Source organism: Scyliorhinus torazame, chromosome 2 (genome assembly GCF_047496885.1).
Source record: "Scyliorhinus torazame isolate Kashiwa2021f chromosome 2, sScyTor2.1, whole genome shotgun sequence".
NCBI classification, from domain to species: Eukaryota; Metazoa; Chordata; class Chondrichthyes; order Carcharhiniformes; family Scyliorhinidae; genus Scyliorhinus; species Scyliorhinus torazame.
In genome coordinates, this window is record NC_092708.1 from 336,088,487 (window position 1) to 336,110,210 (window position 21,724).

At 46.3% G+C, this 21,724-nt stretch overlaps 1 protein-coding gene across 6 annotated transcripts in view; it reads right to left on the reverse strand.

Moving 5' to 3' along the window:
* klc1a (kinesin light chain 1a) overlaps window positions 1–21,724 on the reverse strand; it is a 135,344-nt gene that overhangs the window by 102,736 nt on the left and 10,884 nt on the right. For all 6 annotated transcript variants that reach the window (XM_072490076.1, XM_072490067.1, XM_072490094.1 and 3 more), the window contains exon 2: window positions 3,064–3,325. In XM_072490076.1, coding sequence (XP_072346177.1) covers window positions 3,064–3,324 — 261 coding nt within the window. In that variant the 5' untranslated portion in view covers window position 3,325. The remainder of the gene's footprint in view (window positions 1–3,063; window positions 3,326–21,724) is intronic.

Below are 21,724 nucleotides of genomic sequence, written 5' to 3' on the forward strand. Positions count from 1 at the left end.
AAATGTTATTCTTTCCCCTCCCCTCCCCCCGAACCCGAGGTGATGGTATCTCTTGGAATATTTATTTGAGATTCTCATGAGGTTTGGATTCTGCCATAAATGTGCCTCTTAGATTAGCTTGTTAAATAATGCGGCTTTTAACGGGCCTGCATTCACACAAACACTTTATTAAACGCTCCGATTACTTCCCTTAAATAGGGGCACTAGACACCTTTTTCTCCGCTTTTTATTCACTTTGGCAACAGAGCTGCTCTCTATAGCGTTGGGGGCCTCTAGTAAATGGAAGGGTATTAGTCATGATTGGGTGGAGCATCGGACATCTCTTTATTGAGATGACTTACTTCTATACATTACGGACCCAACTCCCTCCATCAATGGCATAATGAAGACACTCAATACCTTTGGGTCCTTCTCTGGTTATAAATTGAATTTAGCCAAGAGTGAATGTTTTCCGGTTAATCCCCCTTTGGGGCGAGCCCAATTAGGCGCATTACCTATCCGACTTTCTAATACAGGTTTTTGTTAGTTGGGGGTCGGGTTGCCCACAATTGTGCCTCACTTCATAAGTTGAATTACTCAAGCTGATCAATAATGTTAAAATGGACCTAAAGATGTGGAACACCCTTCCTCTATCTTTGGCGGGCTCAAACAATTAAAATCAACATACTTCCTAGGTTTTTATTTTTCTTTCAATGTCTCCCCATTTTTCTGCCCAAATCCTTTTTTATTAAGGTTAAGAAATTGATATCTGCTTTTATTTATTTATTTATTTATTATGGGGCGGCACGGTAGCACAATGGTTAGCACTGCTGCTTCACAGTGCCAGGGTCCCAGGTTCGATTCCCGGCTTGGATCACTGTCTGTGAGGAGTCTGCACATTCTCCCAGTGTCTGCGTGGGTTTCCTCCCGGTGCTCCGGTTTCCTCCCACAAGTCCGGAAAGACTTGCTGTTAGGTAATTTGGACATTCTGAATTCTTCCTCCATATACCCGAACAGGCACCAGAATGTGGCGACTAGGGGCTTTTCACAGTACCTTCATTGTAGTGTTACTGTAAGCCTACTTGGGACAATAATAAAGATTATTACTAGTATTATTTGAGTGGGTAAGAATCCCAAAATCTGCAACGTTCAAATCGAAAGGAACAGACAGGAGGCTTGGCCCTCTCAAATTTATTGTTTTATTACTGGTCTACTAACATCCAAAACATTTTGATGTGGATCAGTGACCCAGATTCTAATTGGGGTGAAATGGGGCCAAAATTACTGCACCACTGCCCTTTTCTTCCACTAGATTTTCCTCCAACCTAGTGGTGATCTCCACTCTTAGGATTTGGAAACATTTTCGACAGCACATTAAGCTCCTTTCCCGGTCTTCACTGGCCCCTATTTGTAACAATCACCTTTTCTTACCTTCTGGATTGGATCCAACATTTAAGACTTGGACAGTGAAAGGACTTGAGACTTTCGTTTGGGGCGGGTTCCCAGTTTTAGAGAGCTGGCTGACATTCAACTAATCTTTTTTGTAACTTTCAAGTTTGGACTTCTCCCGACGATTTTCCCTTCCTTTCCGTTGGCTCCACCTTCCTTTTTGCTGAAGAGGATTTTATCCTTGGCCCAGCCTGGCAAGGAATCTATTTCGGACCTATATGGCCATATTCTCTTGTCGGATCCCTCCCCACTAAATGGAGTGGGGGGCGAGATGGGAAAGTAAGCTGGGACCTATACTTACTAGTGAGGCTTGGAAGGAGGCACTTTACAGGGTCAACTCCACATCCTCATGTGCCCGGTTGAGCCTTATTCAGTTCAAAGGTGTTACACAGGGCGCACTTGACCAAGGCAAGGACGAGTGTTTTTTTTTTCCCAAACGCTGTTCACTTGCCCGAGCTAACCATACGCATATGTTTTGGTCCTGCCCCAAACTCGGCAGCTTCTGGATTTCCTCTTTTAGCACTATGTTGGAGATAATCCGGGTGGATTTAAACCCCAGTCCACTGGTAGCTGTATCTGGGGTTTTGGATTCACCAGTTTCACTCTGGGGTAGGGGCGAACGTTGTTGCCTTTGCCTTTATGAAAGCCCGGAGGTGAATATTGCTTGGTTGGAAGTCTCTTATTCTGCCCAGTGCCTCTGTCTGGTTGGGCAGAAAACTTAATGTCATTCCTACACTTAGAGAAAATCAAATTCATCATCAAGAGATCGGTGGAGAAATTCTACCCGATATGGCAACCATTTATTTCCTTTTTTAAGTATCTAGACAGTATTAACTGTTAGGAGGTTTAGTTATAGTGGGTAAGTTAATGATGACTTTTGCTTCATATTTGCTTGTCATTTTTGGCACTCTTGCATTCTCGTTGCTTGTTATTTTATTATGCAAAACTCCAATAAACTTTATTTTTTAAACAAATATGTCCAGATATTGCACTTTTTAAATGAATAACCAAAATTTAGGAGTCAATACTTCCCTGGAGTATTTGCCATGCCAGCATCTCCACCAATTTGCACCCCTTTTTTCATGCAGTATAAAATGTTGCTCCCTTTGAATTTGGCATTCTTGCTTTGTCTTGATTAGTGCAAGATAAAACGTTTCAACAGCATGTCTCTTTTCTCAGCAATGTTCAACAAGGTATAAGAGGTACTTCATAAGACTGGCTAACCCGGCACACAGCCTACGGGTTTTGTGATTTGTGTGGCTTAGTAGTATGTCAACCATTTCCTTTATCTGGTGACTTGAAAATAGCAAATTTTAACAGTGAAAAGCCCGATATGGTGTATTAGCCACCTTAAACATGCTGGAAATTAATTAATGAAAACGATAATTAAGTGGCCCAAAAATTTGGTCTCCAATTCTGAGGCAACTTCCAAAAATATCAACATTTAAGCCTCAGAGGGATTTCCCAGAAGTCTGCTAAGTTTAATATCTCACAATGCAAAGCATCGCACCTTTGCAACGGAATTGATGCCTGCTTACTAGCCAGTGACAATGGAAACACTTAAGATTGATGTAAATTGTATAGACATGAGTAGTGTACAAAGTACCTTCAAAAAGAGACTTTAGATGTGCTTACCTGTGCCTCACTGAGACCAAGTTCTAACATTTCCAGCGACTTACGAATCATGTTGGACTTCTCTTCAACCAGGTTCATCTCATCATCTTTTTTCAGACATTTCAGGGTTTCCAGCAGGCTATGTAAAATAGAGTTGTGCTCATTTTTTAAAGCTTCAAGTCCCTGGATCACTTGTTTTGTTTTGCCAATAATCTCCTCCTGCGAGAGTTTATCAAGTTTATCTTCTTTTAAATACACCATTGTGGACATGGTGTCATACATCCTGGAAAATAGATTAAATATAATAACATTAAAACATATAACTCATACAAACGCTAATTTTGTAATCTGCAATGATAAATCTTGAGAGCTTGACCAAAATTTGTGACAAGGTGTGAGACAGGAAGGAATAATTGGGCAGCACAGTAGCTAGCACTGTTGCTTCACAGTGCCAGGAACTTGGGGCTGATTCCCGGCTTGGGCCACTGTCTGGGCAGTGTCTGCACTTCTCCCACTGTGTGTGTGGATTTCCTCCGGGTGCTCCGATTTCCTCCCACAGTTCAAAGATGTGCAGGTTAGGTGAATTGGCCATGCTACATTGCCCTTAGCGTCCAAAAAGGTTAAGTTGGGCTACTGGGATGGGGTGGAGGTGTGGGTTTAAGTAGGGTGCTCTTGGGCAGCATGGTGGCGCAGTGGGTTAGCCCTGTTGCCTCATGGCGCCGAGGTCCCAGGTTCAATCCCGGCTCTGGGTCACTGTCCGTGTGGAGTTTGCACAATCTCCCCGTGTTTGCGTGGGTTTCGCCCCCACAACCCAAAGATATGCAAGGTAGGTGGATTGAACACACTAAAGTGCCCCTTAATTGGAAAAAAAAATGAATTGGGTACTCTAAATTTAGGGGGAAAAAAAGTAGGGTGCTCTTTCCAAGGGCCAGTGTAGACTCTATGGGCCGAATGGCCTCCTTCTGCACTGTAAATTATTTGATTATATGATTAAACCAGAGGAATCACTATGAAACCATGGAGATCTCAGTGGCATAGAATCAATTCACTATATTAAAGGAAATGAATAGGATTATGTGATTCAAAAGAATGTAAAGAGTCCACAATTTGAAGAACATTGGAAACTCTCAAGTTGCTTAATTGCTGAAGCAGGAAATGTGGAACTTTATTAGATCTAGCCTTCAGCCCAGAATATAGACGTAAAGGGCTCCAATGGATTCATGACTGTTTAATGAGCATATCAGAGTCCAGAGTGTAGTTTGTTTGGAAACTGCTACACCCTTGAAGAAACTAAAAGGGGCGAAATGGACTACATTTAAATTGGTAATTGAATCAGATTTTTCTACAGTATCACTGGAAAACAACTATATTTGGAAAAATAATTCACTATTTTCAGGACTGCTGAGCAAACTGATTATTCAGGACTGGTTTTGTTCATTTTCCCCAAGGGAAGCTGAGAGAACAAGTGTTCCTTTATGAACATTACATTAGATAAATTAAGTCACAAGAAAAAAGACATTTATCAGACTCGTGGCCATGATTCCAATCCAAATTCTACTTCTTTAAAAGCTGATGTAGTTCACCAGGGGTCAGCCCTTAACTTTCCCAAAACAGCACATTTTATCAGGCATAATATCCTGGTTACATTACAAGCTGAAAAGAAGATTGGTGTGACAGCTTGTGATTACTAGCATCACATTACATGTGAAACTATTTATGATATTGATATGATAAATGACAAATGAAAGCATGATCGGGGGAAAATAATTAAATTGATAACCACTGATGGATTTTTCCACCACTTTAACCAATTAGTGTTAAGCAAGGAGACCAATTGTTCAACATCTAGGTGGGTGCCAACTCATGCGATGTTACGGTAAATCATGATTAGCAAATCTAATTGCCAACAATAGATATGAAGTCACTGTTGGCGGGGTTGGTGAAGGCACGGGCTTTGCAGTGTGCTCACTTGCTGGGGAAACCGCATCATCATGAAGTGCATCTTTCTTTTCAAGTACAGAAGGACACTTGGATTTTTTTTTAAAGGGCAATAAGTTAATAATAATAATCTTTAATATTGTCACAAGTAGGCTTTTTGTACATTAACACTGCAATGATGTTACTGTGAAAATCCCCGAGTGGCCACACTCTGGTGCCTGTTCAGGTACACAGAGGGAGAATTCAGAATGTCCAATTCACCTAAAGTATGTCTTTTGGGACTTGTAGGAGGAAACCGGAGCACCCGGAGGAAACCCACGCAGACACAGGGAGAACGTGCAGATTCCGCACAGACAGTGACCCAAGCAGGAATCGAACCCTGGTGCTGTGAAACAACCGTGCTAACCACTATGCTACTATGCCACCCTATGATGGGGGGGAAAACTGGTTTAAAGGCAACGCCTACTCATTTTATGGAAATCACCTGACAGAGGAGCTTAAAGGTTTTGAATCCATTGTTTTGAACTCTGTTTTGGGGAATAAGCCAAGAAGGAGGGCTGCCCCAACTCTCTCTCTCTCTGTGACTTGATTGAAACTCCGTGTGTGGTGATTAACTTGAATCGTGTGTGGTGATTAAGAGAATCCTCATCGGAGTAGAACATGTCTGCATTTAGAAACCTTCAAAGCTGAGAGAAAAATTCTCTATATTTTCCTCTATTTTCCTGAAGCTCCATTGGTGAGAACCTCCAGACATTGACTGGGACCACTTGAAGACCGTCTTCACATGAGGAAGTTCCAGATCGACAGTGTCAAAACACTGCGATAGATCCTTTCTTTTCAAATCCTACATCCTCCAAAGCCCATCTCTAAGAGACCCTATCTATTTGTCCTGCACGCACTGGGATACGTTGTTAAAAGGGATAAATGTTATACTTCCAGAGTACAATTGTTTGCTGACCCAATTCTTACAACTTGTTTTATTTAAGTTTTGTTTTATAATAAATTAACCATTGAGTTTATTTAAAGAAGCATGGTTAAAGTCTCTTTTACTCTGGGTCCAACAATAGCAAAGGCAAATAAGTGGTCATTTGTGAGTGAATTAAACTTTCAAACCAATGTGACCTGACGAGTAAAGTGGCTAGATAAACGATGCACTCCTCCCATCCCAGTCATATTGTCCTGTAGTGATTGGACTCTGTACTCCTCAAATGTTGAGGTTGCTTGATGTCAGAGTCGTCTCTATTTGGATCTGTCTAGGATTCCATCTCTTCACCTCAGCTGAAATGGGGCCCAAACTACAGGCTCTGAGATTTGCTTTCAGAATGTCTTTGTATCCAGAGTTTCTATTTGGCTTCCTGTGCTCAGCTGGCCTCAGAATACTGCCTTTGCTATGCAGAAATCTTCCATGTCAGTCATCTCGACTGTACTGTGGGTAGCCGAAAAACCCCTCCAGTGACAAACAGGAGGAAGATCATCCAGCAGAGGCAGCTGAAGAGGATTCTGGGAGAAGTCAACTCAATCACTGCAACTGTAATAATAATAATAATAATAATAATAATAATAATAACTTATTGTCACATGTAGGCTTCAATGAAGTTACTGTGAAAAGCCCCTAGTCACCATATTCCACGCCTGTTCAGGGAGGTTGGTATGGGAATTGAACCCGCGCTGCTGGCCTTGTTCTGCATTACAAACCAGTTGTTTAGCCCACTGTGCTAAACCAGTACTGCGGGTAACCAAAGAACTGGTGACAAGGAGCGGTTAAGCCCAAAGCACTACATTAGTGTTTCCCTCCCGCCTCCTCTAACCAAAACAAAAGGCACTGTGAGGAGGACAGCAAGATAAGATTCTTATTATATATTTCTAAAGTGTACAAGGGCAGTGATGGCAGTTAGGGCAGTGATATGCTCCTCCTGCCAGATGTGGAAGATCAGGGAGCATTCTAGCGTCCCCGACGACTATGTCTGCGGGAAGGGTGACCAGCTGCATCTCCTCATACTATTGCGTAGTTCAGTTGGAGCAGGAGCTGGACACATTGCGGAGCATACAGGGGCAGAAAGTGTGATAGACACTAGCTTCAGGAAGGTGGTCACACCACAGGTTCAGACAGGTGACTGCCAGGAGGCATGCACGTACGGCAGGAGCCTCCTGTGGTTATTTCCCTTTCAAACAGGTATACTATTTTGGATACTGTTGTGGGGGGGGGGAGCATCTCAGCGGAAATACCAGCGTCAGCCAGGCCTGTGGCACCAGCACGGTTCTACAGTAGAGGAGGGTTGGGCAGAGTCCAAGTGAGTAATAGTAGAAGGCTCGATAGTCAGGGACACAGACAGGCGTTTCTGTGGCTGCAGACGGGACTCTAGGATGGTGTTGCCTTCCTGGTGCCAGGATCCTGGATGTCTCGAAACGGCTACAGGGCATCCTGAAACAGGATAGTAAACAGACAGATGTCATTCCCCACAATGGTACTAATGACACAGGCAGGAAGAGAAAAGAGGTCCTGCAAAGACAATTCAGGGAGTTAGGTCGGGAGCTAAAAAACAGGACCTCCAGTGTAGTAATCTCAGGATTACTCCCCATGCCACGTGCTAGTGGGGCTTGGAACAGGGAGATAGTACAATTGAACACGTGGCTAAAGAGTTGGTATAGAAGGGAGGGCTTTAGATATATGGATCACTGGGATGTCTTCTGGGGAAGGTGGGACCCATAGGAGGACAGGTAGCACCTGAACTGGAGGGCACCAAAATCCTCAGGGGGAGGTTTGCTAGTGCTGTTCGGGACGGTTAAACTAGTGTGGCGGGGTGGGTGGGAACCGGAACAGCAGGCCAGTAAGTGTAGAGGCTAGGGGGAAATGTGAGACTGAGATAAACATAGCGCAGAGTAAGGGCAGGCACAGGGAAGCCACAGGGGGTTCAGTGGGTCTGTAGGTCTGGAATGTGTTTGCTTCAATGCAAGACGTTTAACAGTTAAGACAGTTGAACTGAGAGCCTGGATTACTGCATGGAACTATGATGTAATTGCAATTACGGAGACATGATTAAAGGAAGAACAGGACTGGCAGCTCAACATTCCGGGATACCGTTGTTTTTAGACGGGACAGAAGGGGAAACAAAAGAGGTGGGGGAGTTGCATTGCTGATTAGGGAACAGGACACAGCTGTGTTGCGGGAGGACACATTGGAGGGATCTTGTAGTGAGGCATTATGGGTGTGAACAGGAATGAGAAGGGTGAAATCACAATGTTGGGAGTGTACGATAGACTTCCCAACAGCCCGCAGGAGATAGAGGAGCTGTTGTGTAGTCAGATACTGAAAAGGTGTGGAAAAAAAAAAGCAGGATAGTTGTGATGGCTGACTTTAACTTCCCCATGTTGACTGGGAATCCCTTTCAGCCAGGGGTTCAGATGGAGGGCAATTTGTTAGATGTGTCCTGGAGGGATTTTTGATACAGTATGTTGACAAACCAACCAAGGAGGGGGCCATACTAGACTTGGGGAATGAGCTAGGCCAGGTGGTTTCAGTGGGGGAGCATTTTGGGTTTAGCGTCCATAATTCCATAAGATTTTGTGTAGTCATGGATAAGGACAAGAGTAGCCCGCGGATGAGGGTCCTTAATTGGGCACAGGCCAATTACATCCAAATTAAACAGGAACTGGGGAATTTGGATTGGGAGCGGCTATGAGGGGGGTACAGGTTCAAGGTGAGAGGGGGAAAGTTTTTAAAAATAAATTTAGAGTATCCAATTCTTTTTTCCAATTAAGGAGCAATTCAGCATGGCCAATTCACCTACCCTGGGTTGTGGGGGTGAGTCCCATGCAGACATGGGGAGAATGTGCAAACTCCACACGGACAGTGATCCGGGGCCAGGATCGAATCCAGGCTCTCAGTTCAACTGTCTTACCTGTTAAACTTCTTGCATTGAAGCGAACACATTCCAGACCTACAGATCCACTGAACCCCCTCAGCGGCGTGAGTGCTAACAGGGGAAAAGTTTAAGGGAGTTGTGCGGGGTTACGTTTTTCACGCAAAGAGTGATGGGTGCCTGGAACGTGCTGGCAGAGGATGTGGTGGAAGCAGGCACATTAGCAACATTTAAGAGGCATCTGGATGGGTACATGAATAGGCAGGAAATAGAGGGATAAGGACCGAGTAAGGGCATCATGATCGGCACAGGCTTGGAGGGCCGAAGAGCATGTTCCCGTGCTGCACTTTTCTTTGTTCTTTGCTATATGTTCTATGTGAGCCACCAACCAAGCTTAACTCTGCTGCGCAAGCTTGTGATATCAGATATCCAGCACCTTGCAAGAACTTCAAGATTTTGTCCTGCCACAATGTTGCAAATAGATTGTAAACTATGAGGGTGGAATGCATCTAGTTGCTTTATGTGACACCTGTAAGTTTTCCATGCCCCAAAGCCATAGAGCAAAGTGATATAGGAATCACTCCATAGTTCTTTGATTTTTTTTAAAAAAAAGAGTACCTAATTCATTTTTTCCAATTAAGGGGCAATTTAGTGTGGTCAACTCACCTACCCTGCACATCTTTGGGTTGTGGGGGTGGAACCCACGCAAACACAAGGCAAATTCCACACGGACAGTGACCCAGAACCAGGATCGAACCTGGGACCTCGGCGCCATGAGGCGGCAGTGCTATCCACTGTGCTACTGTGCCGCTCATGCATGCTCTTGTATGCATTCAACATAGGAATACCCATTCAGGTCAGGACAGATAGCAACCCCTTCAGTGCTAACCACTGTGCCACAGGTCAGAACTCTCCCGGTTTGAATATTCTTTAACTGTGGGGTCCAGCACACTTTTTCTCACCTTGGCTATCCCAGCAGTATAACTCACTGTTAGGAATCCTTCAGTTAACATGTGGTTTAAAATCTCTTTCAGGTACAAAGAGATATTCCTGTCTCTGCAGCCAGGTTGTTCTAAACTCAAAAACAAAAATCCGTTTAGAACAGAACCACACAACCTACTCACCCCTTCTTGCTGACCCATCTGCCACTTTATTATCTATCTCCTAGGCAACTTGATCATATAACCAGTTACTAGAAGCAGGTGCCAGAGTGTGGCAACTAGGGGATTTTCATAGTAATTTCATTGCAGTGTTAGTGTAAGCCTACTTGTGACAATAATAAAGATAACATAGAACATAGAACAGTACAGCACAGAACAGGCCCTTCGGCCCTCAATATTGTGCCGAGCTTTGTCCGAAACCAAGATCAAGCTATCCCACGCCCTGTCATTCGGGTGTGCTCCATGTGCCTATCCAATAACCGCTTGAATGTTCCTAAAGTGTCCGACTCCACTATCACAGCAGGCAGTCCATTCCAGATTCTAACCACTCTCTGAGTAAAGAACCTATCTAGGACATCCCTCCAATGTCTCCCACCCCGAATCGTATAGTTATGCCCCCTTGTAACAGCTACATCCACCCGAGGAAATAGTCTCTGAACGTCCACTCTATCTATCCCCCTCATCATCTTATAAACCTCTATTAAGTCGCCTCTCATCCTTCTTCGCTCCAATGAGAAAAGCCTTAGCTCCCTCAACCTTTCCTCATAAGACCTACCCTCCAATCCAGGCAGCATCCTGGTAAATCTCCTTTGCACCCTTTCCAATGCTTCCACATCCTTCCTATAATGATTATTATAAGACAGTTGCTTTACCGGAAAACGTTTACCGAAACCAATTCTTAACGGAACCAAAAAACCCCAACATAAAATCTAGCCACCCCCACCCCCCAAACACACAAAGGACACAGGCCATCGCAGCAATCATAATGTACAGCACAGTCCAGGGGCCTCCACAGCTTACTGTGTCAAAGTCTTTGGTCAGGCCAAAAATCATTGGTGCGACTTTTCTTGAATTTGCCGAGCCGCAAAGATCATTTCGACTGTTTCTCCTAGGACAAGAGCCAGACTGTTATTCCAAGTAAACAAATCTGTCAGACGAGGAACAATCCTGTCGAAAATAACCTTGCAACAATTTTTCCCACTGTGGAGAGAAGTGAAATACCATAGTGACTACCATGAAGGGACTTGCTTCCCTTCCATTTGTACATGTGAGTTATAGACCATCCTTGTAATCTTCAGCACAATTCCCAGGTTCGAGATTAACAAGAAGAGAGCGAGTTTCCTAGCCACATGAGCTCTTCCGCAGTTGCACACTTCAGTCAAAATGCCATCGGCTCCCGAAGACTTAGCCAAGGGCCAAGGACACGATACTTACTCTTCAAGGACATGATGTTCCTGACAAGCCAATGATCTAACCAGCATTTAGTATCTCTAAGGCAGCAGGTGAAGCGCATATCCTTAAGATCGGTGTCACACACTAATGTAGCCCAACGTGTGCAAGTACTAAGACCTGAGATTCTTCCATGTTGTTTTCAGTTCATCAGCTTATTGAAATTGTGCATTTGTGATGGCACAGTCAAACTCGCTGCACTCAAGAGGGAAGAAGTTGACTGCTTGGAGTTGGCACTGTCAATGTGATGGTATTCCAGTACTCCCCTCAATGTAAGACAATATAAATCAGAGTTTTTCAAAGTGCAGGTCGCGACCCAAGGGTGGGTCACGGAGCGGTGTCATGAGGGTCGTGGAGCTATCGGTCATGCCGTTCCCACGGTGGTCCCGATCGTGGGAGGTGCGCCCAACAGCCGCTACCGGCTTTTACATCAAGAAGGCTAGCCACTGCTGTCTTTGAAATGGAAATAAATGAGGCTGTGTAGGATTTTCCAGCCAGCAGAGAGCAGGTCACGAGTCCTGCACGTATATTTAATGCCAAGTATCCTCCCAAGTACATGATTTTGGTGCCAAATCACGGAGCAGCATTGCTTCCATCTTCTAGCTGCTAGCAAGCAAGGCAAGTGAACTGTGAAGATGAAGGTTTTCTTAAAAGTAAGAGACAGCCAGAGACTCCAATAGGCAGTTTACCTATTGGACATGATCTCACAACAGAGTCTGCCGGAGAGAACTGCTCAGGATCGTCCAGGGCAGGACAGAGCAGTGCTAGTGTTAACTCTATACAGAGCTCCAGGGGTTCTGGTTAACAGCCTACAAAGAAGAAACTTAAACTCGGGAACAAAGCAGTATTAAGATGATTTCTTGAGGTATGGTTTTGTCAATTGTGCCAAAGCAAATAAGGATGCAAAGCTCATGTGTGTTATAAGTAGGGAAGTACTGACAAATGCCTTTCAGATTTTGAAAGCAAAGAGATGGATGAAAAATTCCTTTTGAGGTTGAGACCTCAGTGAATTATTAACTTAGAACTGGCTCCAAATTAAAAAACCACACTGCTGTAGCCGATAGTAATGCCACATTAAAAACACACCAAGGACTTCCGGGTGCGGCGATGACCAGCTAAGTCGCACGTTTCGGCAGCTTCCTGTGAAACGGACTTTTGGGCTCTTGATAGGAGCCCCAACGGCAATTTTGACGGCTAAAAACACTGTGCGGTAAACCAGAAGGGAATCCCCCCTGGATACGGATGGAAAAAGGAGGAGAGAGTGGCCAGATTGCAGTGGATCCTTTAGAACAGCGGCAAGGAAGGCAAGCAAAAACCAAGATGGCGTCGGAAGGTGGCAGTTTAACATGGGGCCCTGAACAACAAGAGTTCTTGAAATGCTGTGTGGAAGAGCTCAAAAAGGAAATGAAGAAAGAGCTGTTGGCCCCGATACTACAGGCGATCGAAGGGCTAAAGGAGGAACAAAAGACCCAGGAGCGGGAGCTTCGGGTCGTGAAGGCAAAGGCAGCCGAGAATGAGGACGATATACAGGGCCTGGTGGTGAAGACGGAGACGCAGGAGGCACATCAGAAACGATGTGTGGAAAGGTTGGAGGCACTGGAAAACAACGCAAGGAGGAACAACCTGAGGATTCTTGGTCTTCCTGAAGGTGTGGAGGGAGCGGACGTCGGGGCATATGTGAGCACGATGCTGCACTCGTTAATGGGAGCGGAGGCCCCGGCGGGTCCGTTGGGGGTGGAGGGAGCATACCGAGTGATGGCGCGAGGACCGAGAGCAGGAGAAATTCCCAGAGCCATAGTGGTGAGATTCCTCCGTTTTAAGGATAGAGAAATGGTCCTTAGATGGGCGAAGAAAACTCGGAGCAGTAAATGGGAGAACGCGGTGATCCGCGTTTATCAAGACTGGAGTGCGGAGGTGGCGTGAAGGAGGGCGAGCTTTAATCGGGCCAAGGCGGTGCTTCATAAAAAGAAGATAAAATATGGAATGCTGCAACCGGCAAGACTGTGGGTCACATATCGAGGGAGGCACCACTACTTTGAGACGGCGGATGAAGCGTGGACTTTTATTGTGGATGAAAAATTGGAATGAGCGGGTTATTAAAAAGAACGTTCGAACAAAGTGGTGGGGCGAATGTGGGGGGCAAAGAGGGGTTTTATGTACTAATCCTGCGATGTGGTAACTTTTCTCTCTCCCACAGGTGGTGATGGGGGGAGGAGGGGAGGTGGAGGAGATGGGGCGTTGGCCATTGGGGGCGGGGCCAAGGGAGAAGCGCGGGCTTGGTTCCCGCGCTATGATAATCATGGCGGGAATAGAGAAGCAGGAAGGAGGGGGCGTCGCACGGTGCGAGCCGAGGTCACGGGGGGAAGCCGAGGTCAGCCAGAGTTTGCTGACTTCTGGGAGCAACATGGGGGGAGTAATTACGCTAGCGGGGGATCTAGCGGGGGGTTGGGGGGAATTACTGGGTTGCTGCTGCTGGGGAGAGGGGGGAGCTGGTATGGGAGAGGATGGGCGGGGGGGCACCGCCTGGGGGAGATACAGCTGCGTGGGAACCGGGTGAGGAGCTGGAAAAAGGTGATGGCTAATCGACAAGGGGGGGGGGGGTAGGAAGCCCCCCAACTCGGCTGATCACGTGGAACGTGAGAGGGCTGAACGGGCCGATAAAGAGGGCACGGGTACTCGCACACCTTAAGGAACTTAAGGCAGATGTGGTTATGTTACAGGAAACGCACCTGAAACTGATAGACCAGGTTAGGCTACGCAAAGGATGGGTGGGGCAGGTGTTCCATTCGGGGCTAGATGCGAAAAACAGGGGGGTGGCTATATTAGTGGGGAAGCGGGTAATGTTCGAGGCAAAGACTATAGTGGCGGATAACGGGGGCAGATACGTGATGGTGAGTGGCAAACTACAGGGGGAGACGGTGGTTTTGGTAAACGTATATGCCCCGAACTGGGATGATGCCAATTTTATGAGGCGGATGCTAGGACGCATTCCGGACCTAGAGATGGGAAAGCTGATAATGGGGGGAGATTTTAATACGGTGTTGGAACCAGGGCTGGATAGGTCGAAGTCCAGGACTGGAAGGAGGCCGGCAGCAGCCAAGGTACTTAAAGATTTTATGGAGCAGATGGGAGGTGTAGACCCGTGGAGATTTAGCAGACCTAGGAGTAAGGAGTTCTCGTTTTTCTCCTATGTCCATAAAGTCTACTCGCGAATAGACTTTTTTGTGCTGGGTAGGGCATTGATCCCGAAGGTGAGGGGAACGGAGTATACGGCTATAGCCATTTCGGATCACGCTCCACACTGGGTGGACTTGGAGATAGGGGAGGAAACAGGAGGGCGCCCACCCTGGAGAATGGACATGGGACTAATGGCAGATGAGGGTGTGTGTCTAAGGGTGAGGGGGTGCATTGAAAAGTACTTGGAACTCAATGATAATGGGGAGGTCCAGGTGGGAGTGGTCTGGGAGGCGTTGAAGGCGGTGGTTAGAGGGGAGCTGATATCAATAAGGGCACATAAAGGGAAGCAGGAGAGTAAGGAACGGGAGCGGTTGCTGCAAGAACTTTTGAGGGTGGACAGACAATATGCGGAAGCACCGGAGGAGGGACTGTACAGGGAAAGGCAAAGGCTACATGTAGAATTTGACTTGCTGACTACAGGCACTGCAGAGGCACAATGGAGGAAGGCACAGGGTGTACAGTACGAATATGGGGAGAAGGCGAGCAGGTTGCTGGGTCCTATAGACCTATTTCCCTCCTAAATGTAGATGCCAAGGTCCTGGCCAAGGTAATGGCAATGAGAATAGAGGAATGTGTCCCGGGGGTGGTCCACGAGGACCAAACTGGGTTTGTGAAGGGGAGACAGCTGAACACGAATATACAGAGGTTGTTAGGGGTAATGATGATGGCCCCACCAGAGGGAGAAACGGAGATAGTAGTGGCGATGGATGCCGAGAAAGCATTTGATAGAGTGAAGTGGGATTATTTGTGGGAGGTGTTGAGGAGATTTGGTTTTGGAGAGGGGTATGTTAGATGGGTGCAGCTGTTGTATAGGGCCCCAGTGGCGAGCGTGGTCACGAATGGACGGGGATCTGCATATTTTCGGCTCCATAGAGGGACAAGGCAGGGATGCCCTCTGTCCCCATTATTGTTTGCACTGGCGATTGAGCCCCTGGCGATAGCGTTGAGGGGTTCCAAGAAATGGAGGGGAGTACTTAGGGGAGGAGAAGAGCACCGGGTATCTTTGTATGCGTACGATTTGCTACTATACGTGGCGGACCCGGCGGAGGGGATGCCAGAAATAATGCGGATACTTGGGGAGTTTGGGGATTTTTCAGGGTATAAATTGAACATGGGGAAAAGTGAGTTGTTTGTGGTGCATCCAGGGGAGCAGAGTAGAGAAATAGAGGACCTACCGTTGAGGAAGGTAACAAGGGACTTTCGTTACCTGGGGATCCAGATAGCTAAGAATTGGGGCACATTGCATAGGTTAAATTTAACGCGGTTGGTGGAACAGATGGAGGAGGATTTCAAGAGATGGGATATGGTATCCCTGTCAATGGCAGGGAGGGTGCAGGCGGTTAAGATGGTGGTCCTCCCGAGATTCCTCTTTGTGTTTCAGTGCCTCCCGGTGGTGATCACGAAGGCTTTTTAAAAAATGATTGAAAAGAGCATCATGGGTTTTGTGTGGGCCGGGAAGACCCCAAGAGTGAGGAAGGGATTCTTACAGCGTAGCAGGGATAGGGGGGGGGGTGGCACTACCGAGCCTAAGTGAGTATTATTGGGCCGCTAATATTTCAATGGTGAGTAAGTGGATGGAAGAGGAGGAGGGAGCGGCGTGGAAGAGATTAGAGAGGGCGTCCTGTAGGGGGACTAGCCTACAGGCTATGGTGACAGCCCCATTGCCGTTCTCACCGAGGAACTACACCACAAGCCCGGTGGTGGTGGCTACACTGAAGATTTGGGGACAGTGGAGACGGCATAGGGGAAAGACTGGAGCCTTGGGGGGGTCCCCGATAAGAAACAACCATAGGTTTGCCCCGGGGGGAATGGATGGGGGATATGGAATGTGGCAAAGAGCAGGAATAACGCAACTGAAAGATCTGTTTGTGGATGGGAAGTTTGCGAGTCTGGGAGCGCTGACCGAGAAATATGGGTTGCCCCAAGGGAATGCATTCAGGTATATGCAACTGAGGGCTTTTGCGAGGCAACAGGTGAGGGAATTCCCGCAGCTCCCGACACAAGAGGTGCAGGACAGAGTGATCTCAAAGACATGGGTGGGGGATGGTAAGGTGTCAGATATATATAGGGAAATGAGGGACGAAGGGGAGACTATGGTAGATGAACTAAAAGGGAAATGGGAAGAAGAGCTGGGGGAGGAGATCGAGGAGGGGCTGTGGGCAGATGCCCTAAGCAGGGTAAACCCATCGTCCTCGTGTGCCAGGCTAAGCCTGATTCAGTTTAAGGTATTACACAGGGCGCATATGACTGGAGCACGGCTCAGTAAATTTTTTGGGGTGGAGGATAGGTGTGCGAGGTGCTCGAGAAGCCCAGCGAATCATACCCATATGTTTTGGTCATGCCCGGCACTACAGGGGTTTTGGATGGGGGTGACAAAGGTGCTTTCGAAAGTAGTAGGAGTCCGGGTCGAACCAAGCTGGGGGTTGGCTATATTTGGGGTTGCACAAGAGCCGTGAGTACAGGAGGCGAGAGAGGCCGATGTTTTGGCCTTTGCGTCCCTAGTAGCCCGGCGCAGGATATTGCTAATGTGGAAAGAAGCCAAGCCCCCGGGGGTGGAGACCTGGATAAATGACATGGCGGGGTTTATAAAGCTAGAGCGGATTAAGTTCGTCCTAAGGGGGTCGGCTCAAGGGTTCACCAGGCGGTGGCAACCGTTCGTCGAATACCTCGCAGAAAGATAGGCGGAATGGGAAAAAGAAGGCAGCAGCAGCAGCCCAGGATCGGGGGGGGGGGGGGGGGGGGGGGGGGGGGAAACCAGAAGGACTCTCAGGGTTGTTAATATATACTGTATAGTATGTATAGGTCGTTGCTACAGATAATTATATATTGGACTGTTAAATTATATTTTTGGAGAGTGTTACTTGTGACAAGACAGTTGCCAATTAGGGCTAGTTTTCATTTTTGTTATTTATTATTTATTCATTTTTTGTTTATAAAATAGGTCATTGTTATTTGTGTTGTTATAATATTGTGTAAAGGATGCACAATGTACTGTGTTGGTTGACCAAAAATTTTCAATAAAATATTTAATAAAAAAAAAATAAAAACACACCAACGGCCCATGAGACTGTCAGCATTCTGGTGTAGCATCTTCCAGGAGTATCCAGTGCTGCGTAAAACACACATTTTGTTGCTATGCCCTTCACGATGGCCTACATGTGTGAGGTTGGATTCTCCGTTTTCATAAAGGTGAAGATGGCACAAAGGAACTAGCCAACGTCCGCACCTGATATGCGCATTGCCCTCCTCCTTTGAACCTGATTCAAGTGAAATCATGATGACCAATCAGGCTCTCTTTGCGTCTTAAAGGTAATCAAACGTGGCTTGTAAGTGAAGGTCGGTTGGGGTGGGTCGCGAAAGTCAGCTGGTTACCAAAATGGGTCCCAGGAAAAAAAGTTTGAAAAACACTGATATATACCAACATTGGAATTGAAATCACCAAGGATGAGAGTTTGAGGGTGGCATGTGGCGCAGTGGTTAGCACTGGGACTACGGCGTTGAGGACCTGGGTTCGAATCCTGGCCCTGGGTTACTGTTCGTGTGGAGTTTGCACATTCTCTCCATGTCTGCGTGGTTTTCAGCCCTACAATCCAAAAAGATGTGCAGGGTAGGTGGATTGGCCATGCTAAATTGCCCCTTAATTGGAAAAAAAAATGATTGGGTACTCTAAATTTGTAAGAAAAAAGAATGAGAGTTTGTCCTGCTGTGATCCTCCTCTGGTATTCCTGCTGAGATCATTGTAAAATGCTGCTGTTTCACAGACGCTAATGAGCATTGCATACTGCTTTTTAGCAAGACTTATTCAAAGTATTATGAGTCGGTCATTGATTCACTTGCCAAGAGTAACAAACTTGTTGGCTTTTTCATTGGATCTGAATAGGCACAACTGATGGCGGAGGTTGGTCCTTGGACTTGCCAATCCAGTAGAATGTATAGCCTGCACTAACTTCCTCAAGATACTTTTAAGAGTTTAGGATCTCTGCTTCCACCACCAACTCAGACAGCAAATTCCAGACACCCACCACACTCTCCGTAAAAAATGTTTTTCCTCATGTCCCCTCTAAGCCTTCTGCTACATATCTTGAATCTATGACCTCTGGGTTTGAGCCCACTGCCAAGAGAAACAGGTTCCTCCTGTCTCCTACCCCTCACAATTATATATACACAATATGGTTAGCACTGTTGCTTCACAGTGCCAGGGTCCCGGGTTTGATTCCCACTTGGGTCACTGTCTGTGCAGAGTTCGCGCATTTTCCCTGTGGGTTTCCTCCGAGTGCTCCAGTTTCCTCCCACAAGTCTCAAAAGAAGTGTCTGTTAGGTGAATTGGACATTCTGAATTCTCCCTCTGTGTACCCGAACAAACGCCGGAGTGGCGACTAAGAGATTTTCACAGTAACTTCATTGCAGTGTTAATGTAAGCCTACTTGTGACAATAATAAAGATGATGATTATTATTACCTCAATCACATCATCCCTCAGCCTTCTCTGTTCCAAGAAATAAAACCCCAACCTCTCCTCGTCGCGACAATTCTCCAGCCCTGGCAATATTCTAGTAAATCTTCTCTCCACTCTCTTCAGCGCAATTACATCCTTCCTGTAATGTGGTGACCAAAACTGCATACAATACTCCAGTTGTGGCCTCACTAGTGTCTTATACAGTTTTATCATTAAATCCCTACTTTTGTATTCTCTCCCTCTACCAATGAAGGGGCGCATTCTTTACAACCTAATCTACATGTACAGCTCTATTTAGGGACCTGTATACTTGCATGCCAAAATCTCTCACTTCATCAATCTCTTTCAGTACATCCCTGTTTGTGTAGTCCCTTTTACCATTTGACCTCCTTAAATGCATTACCTCACACTTATCATAGTTGAACTCCATTTACCACTTTCCTGCCCACTCCAACAACCGTATAACCATAGAATACATAGTGCAGAAGGAGGTTATTCAGCCCATCGAGCCTGCACCAACCCTTTAAAAGAGCACCCTACCTAGGCCCACTCCCCCACCCTATCTCCATAAACCCACCTAACCTGCACATCTTTGGACACCAAGAGCAATTTAGCATGTCCAATCCACCTAATCTGCGCAACTTTGGACTGTGGGAGGAAACCGGAGCACCCGGAGGAAGTCCACAGACACGAGGAGAAAGTGCAAACTCCTCACAGGCAGTCACCCATCTATATAATTTTGGAGCTCACAGCCATCCCCTACACTATCTACTACACAGCCAATTTTTGTGTGGTCTGCAAATTCCCCAAGTTCAAGTCCAAATCATGAATGTATAAAACGAACAGCAGGGGTCCCAACACCAAGCCCTGCGGAACACCACTTGAAACAGCTTTTCATTTGCAAGGGCAGCCATCGCCCTTGGTTTCCGGTTACTACGCCAACTTTGGATCCAATTCGACACATTACCCTGAATCCCATGGGCTTTTATTTTTTCCGTCTGCCATGTGAAACCTTGTTAAATGCCTTCCCAAAATCCATGTAGACAACATCCACTGCACTACCCTCATCGATCCTCCTTGTCACTTCCTCAAAGAAGTCAATCAAATTTGTACGGCATGACCTTCCCTTAATAAAGCCATGCAAACTATCCCTGACTAGTCCATGCCTTTCTAAGTGACAGTTTATCGGATCTCTCAGGATTGATGTAACAATTTGCCCACCACCGAAGTAAGACTAACTGTCTATAATTTTTTGGCAGTTCCTTGATACCCTTCTTAAACAATGGAACCACATTTGCATTCCTCAAGTCCTCTGGCACCTCCCTGGTGTCTAATGAAGATTGGAAAATAATTCTCAAGAACATCTATTTCCTCCCTGACCGCTTTCAACATCTTACGAAAAAATCCATCGGGCCCTGACGACTTATCACTTTCAAGAATTCAAACACCTCTAACAGTTCCTCTCTCATCATCATGATTATTTTGTCCAATATTTCACACTGCTCCTCTTGGATTACTATATCCGCATTATCCATTTCCTTTGTGAACAGGGAGACAAAATAATTTGTTGAAAACTCTTCCCATATCCTTTGCACCTTCACACAAGTTCCCTTCTAACAATCCTTTTGTTCTTTATATATTGGTAAAACAGCTTGGGGTTTGCCTTAATTTTTTAAAATTAATTTATGGGATGTGGGCGTTGCTGGCTCGACCAACATTTATTGTCCATTCCTAGTTGCCCTTCAGAAGGTGGTAGTGAGCTGCCTTGAACTGCTGCAGTCCCCGAGGTGTGGGCACACTCACAGTACTGTTAGGGAGGGTGCTCCAAGATTTTGCTCCAGCGAGTGAGAGAACGGTGATATATTTCCAAGTCGGGGTGGTGAGTGACTTAAGAGTGGAACCTCCAGATAATGGAGTTCCCAAGTATCTGGGAGTCAATGGGAATCGGGGGGAAAATGTTTAGATTGTTCTTCTGGATGGTAGTGGGTTTGGAAGGTGCTGCCTGAGGAACCTTGGCAAGTTACTGCAGTGCATTTTGTAGATGGTACACATGGCTGCCACTATTTGTTGGTGGTGGAGGGATTGAATGTTGTGGAAGGGCTAGTAATTAAGCGGGCTTTGTCCTGGATGGTGCTGAGCTGGAGTGTCATTGGACCTGCATTCATCCAGGCATCTGGAGAGTGTTCCATTGCGCTCCTGACTTGTGGCTTTTAGATTGGGTGGGGGGGGGGGGGGGGGGGGGGGGGGGTCAGCTGCCGAGTTACTCGCCATAGCTTTTGACCTGCTCTGGTAACCACAGTATTAATATGGCTAGTCCAGTTCAGTTTCTAATCAATGGTAACCTCCAGGATATTGATTGTAGGGGATTCAGCGATGGCAATGCCATTGAATGTCAAGGTGTGATGGTTAGATCATCTCTTGTAGGAGATGGTCATTACCTTGCATTTGTGTAGTGTAAATGTAACTTGCCACTTGTCAGGCCAAGCCTGGATATTCATGAGGAGTTTATGTCCAGGTCTTGCTGCATTTGAACATGAACTCTTTCATTATCTGAGGAGTTGAGAATGGTGCTGACCATTGTGCAGTCATCTGCAAACATCACTTCTGACCTTACGATGGAAGGGAGGTCATTGATGAAGCAGCTGAAGATGGTTGGGCCTAGGACACAGTAACTCCTGCAGTGATGTCGGGAGCTGAGATCGTCGACCTCCAACTACCACAACCACCTTTCTTTGTGTCAGGTATGAAGTTTTCCCCAATTCCCATTGACTCCTGTTTTGCCAGAGCTCTTTGATGCCATAC